This window comes from Nycticebus coucang, chromosome 12 (genome assembly GCF_027406575.1).
Source record: "Nycticebus coucang isolate mNycCou1 chromosome 12, mNycCou1.pri, whole genome shotgun sequence".
Taxonomy (NCBI): domain Eukaryota; kingdom Metazoa; phylum Chordata; class Mammalia; order Primates; family Lorisidae; genus Nycticebus; species Nycticebus coucang.
Genome location: NC_069791.1, coordinates 82608125 through 82616025, shown reverse-complemented (window position 1 = coordinate 82616025; position 7901 = coordinate 82608125). Strand labels below are relative to the sequence as shown.

Genomic DNA, 7901 nt, shown 5'->3' with positions numbered 1-7901 from the left:
CAAGCGGCGTGATCTGCGCCTGCGTGTATGGTAGACGTTGGGAGGGGTAAGGGAAGGCTGCTGCTGGGCGCAGAAAAGGCGGGAAAATGGACTGGTAAGAGACTAGTAACATTCAGTCTGGATATGGGCACCCAAATGCGAGGAACGTTTTTGCACGTCAATGTTGGGAAGACTCAGTGGGTCAAATCCCTTCAGAAAACTGAGGCCCTGCAGAGTTGCACGACTTGCCCAAGGTCAGAGTACATTTATGTCAAAGCATTTTCATGACCTGTTAGCCTCCCCCTCAACTAGCTGGAATTATCAATTTTATTTTATAGAAGAAAACAAAACATAAAGGGGCACAGGTGATTTCCAAAGCCAAGTTAATCATGGTAAGAACTGAAGTAACCTATCCCCTATGCCAAACTATGTCAAAACAGACTCAGCAAGGAAAAGTCCCCCCAACCTCCCAAACTTGTCTACCCTAAAATGCCCACCTTGATTCAATCCTCAATAAACACCTTAGGCAACATGGGGCAAAATAGCCTTTTATTTCTCCCTCATTCCAACTCTTCACTGTAACATCTCTTCCAACAAGGCCCAAGAAGTTGATTTGAACCTGGGGAGAAAGAAAATGAAAAACAGGACAAATAAGAGACCCAGGGAGAGCTCTAGGGTACATGTAGAAACTGAGAAAGGAGCACAGGGAATGGTAACTAGAAGACAGGCACAGGCACTTAATCCCAAGGGATAGTCACAGGCCTGCAAGATCCGCCAGGGGCCAGGAAGCTTTCCTTTCCCTGTCCAAGGCTGGAAGAGCTCCATCATTTCCTGTCCCAAGCAGGTGGTTGGGATGTCCCAAAGCAAAATAAGGAAAGTTGATCTTGAGCTTCCAGGTCCTCTGGCAGGAGCAGTTCCCTGAGCCTAGACTATTTCCACTTCTCCCATGGTAGTTTACAAGGACACAGAAACCACATGGTGAAGATTTTTTGCAGAAATATTTTTTCCCTTAAGGAGCTGACATATGAACTAGTTAGCCAATATGTCCCCACCCACTGCTACCTTTGTGAAGCTGATTCTCTCCAAAGATCTTGTTAGCTGAATCAACTTTTCCTAAATGCAGCGATGACTAAATGGAAGAGAGAAGGTGAGTGTAAAATTCTTGGGCACATACTACGTGCCTAGTAAGTGGGCATCATCAGTTAAGATTCTTTTGAGCTGTTCAAGTTGAATTTTATAAAATTTGCATCATAAAACCAGGTATTACAATTTCAGGACAAAAGCCAAACAAACATAATTCATATCCAGGAAGAATCCTTAAACTTGAACTCTCTTAACTCACCATTGTTGCCTAAAAGCTTAGATGTGAACTATAGCTATGAGTGAATCTTAAAATCAGAATGTTCCTTGAAACAAGTCAATTACAAAGAATATGTATGTATCATCTACCTATATAAAGTTCCAAAATAAGTAAAACCAAGCTATATTATTTAGGAATGCATACTTGGTGATATACCATAAAGCCAGATCATAGTTCTAGTGGATGAAAGGGTATTGTCGAGAAGAAAGGGACCATAGGGGCTTCTGGGCTACTGATAATAGTATACTTTTTCCCTGAGTGGTATTTTAAGTATCTACTTTATATTACTTTGTCTAACTGTGCTTTTTGGACTTTCCCACATCAGTGTTAAACATATAATAATAAAAAAGTAAAATTAGGAAACATATTGAGTGAGGCCACTCAATATTGAGGGAGGCCAGGTGAGGTAGCTCACACCTGTAACCCTCGTACTCTGGGAGGCTGAGGTGGGTGGATTGCTTGAGCTCAGGAGTTCAAGACCAGTCTGAGTAAGAGTGAGACTCCCATCTCTACTAAAAATGAAAAACTGAGACAAGAGAATCACTTGAGCCCAAGAGTTTGAGATTGCTATGAGCTATGACGCCACGGCCCTCTACTGAGAACAAAAAAGTGAGACTCTCTCAATAAATAAATAAATAAAATACAATAAATAAAAATAGCTGAGCATTGTGGCAGGTGCCTGTAATCTCAGCTACCTGGGAGGCTGAGGCAAGAGAATCACTTGAGCATGAAGGTTTGAGGTTGCTGTGAGCTATGATGCCACGGCTTTCTAACCAGGGATGACCGAGTGAGACTCTGTCTCAAAAAAACAAACAGGCTTGGCGCCCGTAGCACAGTGGTTATGGTGCCAGCAACATACACCGAGGCTGGTGGGTTCGAACCCAGCCCGGGCTAGCTAAACAACAATGACAACTGCAACAAAAGAAAAATAGTGGGGCATTGTGGTGGGTGCCTATAGTCCCAGCTACTCAGGAGGCTGAGGCAAGAGAATTGCTTAAGCCCAAGAGTTAGAGGTTGCTGTGAGCTGTCATGTCACAGCACTCAATTGAGAGCAACATAGTGAGACTCTGTCTCAAAAACAAACAAAAATACTGAGTGCTGATGGTGTAAGTTGTTCTCGGTCCCTACAGAATAGCTATGGGTAAGATTGTTCTTAGGGACTCAGAAGAAGCAATATTTGAGGGCGGATTCCAAGGATTTGCTCTACTCCAGTTACAGCTGCTGCCCCCACCCCATTCCCTACTCCCACAGGACTGAATAAAGAATCTCACCTGAGAACAAGGCAGGAAGTAGGCCAGTGCCCTCAGAGCCGGGTTCTAGACCAGTGGGACTCTCGACGTGGGTGGAAGCACATAGCAGTGCCACAGCAGAGAAGGCCACAGAAGAATAGCAGAAAGGAGCCTAAGACCAGCAGCCTGGAGCCACACAGAGCTAGCTCCTCCTAGGGGTGGGCACAGGGAGGGAAGAAGAAATGACTAGAGAGAGGGTGAGTGAGGAATCTTCCCTTGGGAAGACATCTTAACCCCAGCCAAGGGCTACAGAGAGACACCTACATGAGGGAGAAAGCTCTCTAATTCTAGGGAGCAACTAAAGAAAAAATGTCATTTTTATTTGTCTTGCTGGTTTGCAAACTGTTTTCTTTTTTTTCTTTCTTTCTTTCTTTTTTTTTTTTGCTGTTTTTGACTGGGGCCGGGTTTGAACCCACCCCAGTATACACCCTCCAGTATATGGGGCCAGCACCCCATTCCTTTAAGCCACAGACGCTGCCCTGCAAACTGTTTTCTTGCCCAACTGTCATCCTAAACCCCTATAATGCCTCTATGAGATAGGAAAATCTCAGCTAATCTCCTCTACCCATCACCAGTGGAGTGCTTTTCTCTCCTCCTTGGGATACTGCAGTGGCTCCCACTGCCTTTAGTGTTAAGTCACAGCCACCTAACTTGGGATTCACAGTGCCTCCCTGTCAGGCCCTGCAGTCTCTCCTGCCTCTTCTCCTACATCATTCCTAAACCTGTCATCATGGAGTGCCCCCTATGGCTATGCTCATGCTGGTCCCTTTGCCTGGAATGCATTTCCCTCTCCTGAACCTCCTCTACTGCACTCCCTGCCTAAATTTTCCCATTCACCCAGACAGGAGGAAAGATGTCGATTGCAATCCTGGCTCTGCCACTTAACCAGTTGTGTGGCCTTAGGCAATCCACTCCCTCTCTCTAAACCTGTTTCCTCATCTAGCAAATGAGATAGTAACACCTACCTCAAAAGGCTATTTTATGATCAAGTGAGTTAATGAACCTGAAAGCACTTTGTACATTATAAACTAGTGCACGATTCTTTTTCTTAGGTACCTCCTTCTCTGTGAAGTGCTCTCCATAAATGTTCAAGTTAGGGTTAATTGCTCCTTACTTTGTGTTTGTATAACACTCTGCTCACATCTCTGTGATAGCAATTAGCCCATTCTGCCTCTTATTACAGCTTCTGAATTCCTTTGAGGTGGAGATCATGTTTTATCATATTTAAAGACAATAGCAAACAGTAACAGCTGTCATTTATCAAATCTCTATCATCAAGTAGCAGGCATTTGTGATGGGCATTTACAGTCATTCTCACTTAATCCTTATTTGTTGGAACTACAAGATAGTATCAGGTTTTCTGTTTTACAGATGAGGAAGCCCATGCTCAGGTTCACATAGCCTCTAAGGAAGGGTTATAAAGCCTATGCTTTTTCTACTAGGTAAAATTGCCTCTAGGAACTTTCTAGACACAGTAGTTAGCATGACAGTCTATGAAACCCTGACGCTCTTACCGAGGTGAGCAGCTTGGTGAGCACAAGGTCTTCACGGCTCCAGACCCTGACACACTCCTCACCCATCCTAGGGCTTAGGGTGGCATTTCCTGCTCCTTCCTCTGAACAGGATATGGGTGGCTGGCTGGAAGGCAAGATTCCTGGAATAGCACTAAAATATAGGCAGATGCCTGGGGTCCTTTCTGTGGTCACTCTGGCTGTGACAAGGATCTGCTGTTCTGCAGAAGATCCTGTGAGAGGCATAGGAGAAGAGATGGAGGAAAATTAGGGGTAGGGCAGGAGCCTCCATCTTCAGACTTCATTTCTAAGGCTTCCTATAATACCAGGTATTCTGGCATTGATTCTGTTGAATGAAGTATTCCATATACTATCATCTTTATCACTGAGGAAACAACTGTGCATCAATAAGAAAGTTAACTTAAATTAGCTTACAATCAACACACGCTGCAGACATCAGTCTATATAAACTGGTTTGTTCTTTTTAAAAGAGCAGTTTTTCCACAAGGTACCAAGACTCACTAAAAGGCTCATACCCTACGTTAAATTAGCGGGGAGAGGATGGCCTATTCAGTAAATGGCCTTGGGACAATTTCCAAATGGAAAAAATATATGGACTGTTATCTCACACTATACAATACAGCCCAGATGTAGAACTATACAAACAAATTAAAAAAAAACACTTAAGCATGAAAAAAAATGAGAAGAATATTTTCTACTTTTAAAGTGAGGAAGGCCTTCCTATGAAAGACACAAAAACCTAAAAGCCACATAAAGGACAAGAGCAATAAACCTAACCTCATGAAGAGTAAATTAAAAAAAAAAAAGTAACAGATTGGTTGAAAATACCTATAATATGGCTGGGTACCCGTAGCACAGTGGTTACGGCACCAGCTACATATGCCAAGGCTGGTGGGTTCGAACCTGGCCCGGGCCAGCTAAACGACAACTGCAACAAAAAATAGCTGGGTGTTGTGGTGGGCACCTGTAGTCCCAGCCACTTGGGAGGCTGAGGCAAGAAAATCACTTAAGCCCAAGAGTTGGAGGTTGCTGTGAGCTGTGATGTCACGGCACTCTACCGAGGGCAACATAGTGAGACTCTGTCTCAAAAAAAAAAAACAAACCTATAATATATTTCAATGACAAAAAGATATACTATCTAGAACACAGATTTCCTACAAATCAAGAAGAACAAGACAACTTAAAAAATGAGCCAAGGAAATGAACAAGTAATCCACAGAAAACCGGAGAGTGACTCTTTAGGCAAAGGGTCAATCTTACTAGAAATCAGAAGAAAGTAAATTAAAACAATTGGATAATTCCATTGCTCACACACTTGGTAAACATTTAAAAGATTGATAATAACACAAATTGTTGAAGATGGGAGGGATTACTTTGTGTTGTCTTACTTTTGACAACAATTTGGCTGTACCTATCATAATTTTAAATGGGAGATTTGGGGCCAGGTGCGGTGGCTCACATCTATAATCCCAGCACTTGGGAGGCCAAGGCAAGTGGATTGCCTGGGCTCATGGGTTCGAGGCCAGCCTAAGCCAGAGTGAGACCCCCATCTCTATAACTAGCTGGGTGTCATGGCAGGCGGCTGTAGTCCCAGCTACTTGGGAGGCTGAGACAAGAGAATCGCTTGAGCCCAAGAGTTTGAGGTAGCTGTCAGCTATGATGCCACAGTACTCTACCAAGGGTGACAAAGTGAGACTGTCTAAAAAAAAAATAATAATTTTATTATTTTATTTTATTTTTGAGACAGAGTCTCACTATGTCGCCTTGGTAGAGGGCCATGGTGTCACAGCTCACAGCAACCTCAAACTCTCTTGCCTCAGCCTCCCAAGTATATGGGACTACAGGCACCCGCCACAACATCCAGATATTTTTTTGTTGCAGCTGTCGTTGTTTAGCTGGCCTGGGCTGGGTTCGAACCCGCCAGCCTTGGTGCATATGGCAGGCACTACAACCACTGTGCTATGGGAGCCAAGGTCCCCCCCCAAATAATCATTTTAAATGGGCAATGATAGAGACTGAGGGATGCCCATCAAACCATGGACCTCTTTCACATTTGCTTTATATAATTTTACATGGTCTGAATGCACACCAGAATGAATATGCATAGTTTTATGAAAAGTCCATACCCTTTGAATCAGTAATACCACCTATAGAAATTAATCCTAAGGAAGGGATTCAAAAGAAAAATGCAAAGCAGGGCAATGCCTGTGGCTCAGTGAGTAGGGTGCCAGCCCCATATACCGAGGGTGGCAGATTCAAACCCGTCCCCAGCCAAACTGCAATAAAAAATAGCCAGGAGTTGTGGCAGGCACCTATAGTCCAGCTACTCAGGAGGCTGAGGCAAGAGAATTGTCTAAGCCCAAGAGCAGGAGGTTGCTGTGAGCTATGACATCACAGCATTCTACTGTGTCTCAAAACAAAACAAACAAACAAAAAAAAATGCAAAGCATACCAACAAGAGGTCTACTGTGATTTTATCAAAAATATCCCCAAACAGCTGGGTATGGTGACTCACACCTGTAATCCCAGAACTTTGGGAGACTGGAGTGGGAAGATCGCTTGAGGCCAGGAGTTTCAGACTAGCCTGAGCACCATAGCAAGACTCCCATCTCTACAAAAAACAAATAAAATTATCTGGAGACGATGACACGCGCCTAAGGACTCAGCTACTTGGGAGGCTAAGGTAGGAGGATAGCTTGAGCCCAGAAATTTCAGGTTGCAGTGAACTGCATGACTCCACTGCATGGTAGCCCTGGCAACAGAGTGAAATGCTATCTTTAAAAAAAAGAAAAGAAAAAAAAAAAGGCCAGGAACAGTGGCTCACACCTGTAATCCTAGCACTCTGGGAAGCTAAGGTAGGTGGATAGCTTGAGCTCACGAGTTCCAGACCAGTCTGAGTAAAACCAAAACCCTGTCTCTACTAAAAATAGAAAAACTGAGGCAAGAAGATCACTTAAGTCCAAGAGTTGGTGGTGGTTGTGGGCTATGACACCATGGCACTCTACCCAGGGCAACAGCTTGAGACTCAGTCTCAAAACAAACAAAAATAAACAAAAACAAAACAGAAAACCTAAAACAAAATAGGAAATAGTAGAAGTGTTTTAATAAGGAAAGCATTAACTAATGATGGCCTAACCACTTAATGGATCAATTTAAAACCATTAAAATAGGGCGGCGCCTGTGGCTCAGTCGGTAAGGCGCCGGCCCCATATACGGAGGGTGGCGGGTTCAAACCCGGCCCTGGCCGAACTGCAACCAAAAAATAGCTGGGCGTTATGGCGGGCGCCTGTAGTCCCAGCTACTCGGGAGGCTGAGGCAAGAGAATCGCTTAAGCCCAGGAGTTGGAGGTTGCTGTGAGCTGTGTGATGCCACGCCACTCTACCAAGGGCCATAAAGTGAGACTCTGTCTCCAAAAAAAAAAAAAAAAACCATTAAAATAATGTTGAAGACCAGGTAGCAATATGGGAGACCATTTACATGTAAGTGAAAACAGCGAAATACAAATTAATACATACACCATAATTACAACTGAAAAATGTACATGCAAAATTCTATAAGAGGATTTCACCCCTTTCTTCACATTTTCCAGATGGAATCAGTCACCAAGTCTTGTCAATCCCACACTTCCAACATCTCTCACAGATCATATCACCATCTTACCTCAGCTTTTCTCATCATCTCTTTATTTCAGCCACCCCTATCTGGTCTTCCTGTATCCAGACACATTCCTTCCAGGCAGTC

General features: G+C 43.7%; 1 protein-coding gene across 6 annotated transcripts in view; it reads right to left on the bottom strand.

Moving 5' to 3' along the window:
• Window positions 1–461: 461 nt before the first annotated feature.
• Window positions 462–7901, bottom strand: part of TMEM219 (transmembrane protein 219) — a 46002-nt gene continuing 38562 nt past the window's right edge. For 5 of the 6 annotated variants that reach the window (XM_053555154.1, XM_053555153.1, XM_053555155.1 and 2 more), the window contains 3 exons: window positions 4143–4372; window positions 2611–2780; window positions 462–598 (listed from right to left, as the gene is read on the bottom strand). In XM_053555154.1, coding sequence (XP_053411129.1) covers window positions 2643–2780; window positions 4143–4372 — 368 coding nt within the window. In that variant the 3' untranslated portion in view covers window positions 462–598; window positions 2611–2642. Of the gene's footprint in view, window positions 599–1041; window positions 1109–2610; window positions 2781–4142; window positions 4373–7901 lie in introns of all 6 variants that reach the window. The other variant, XR_008373221.1, reaches the window with a different exon arrangement.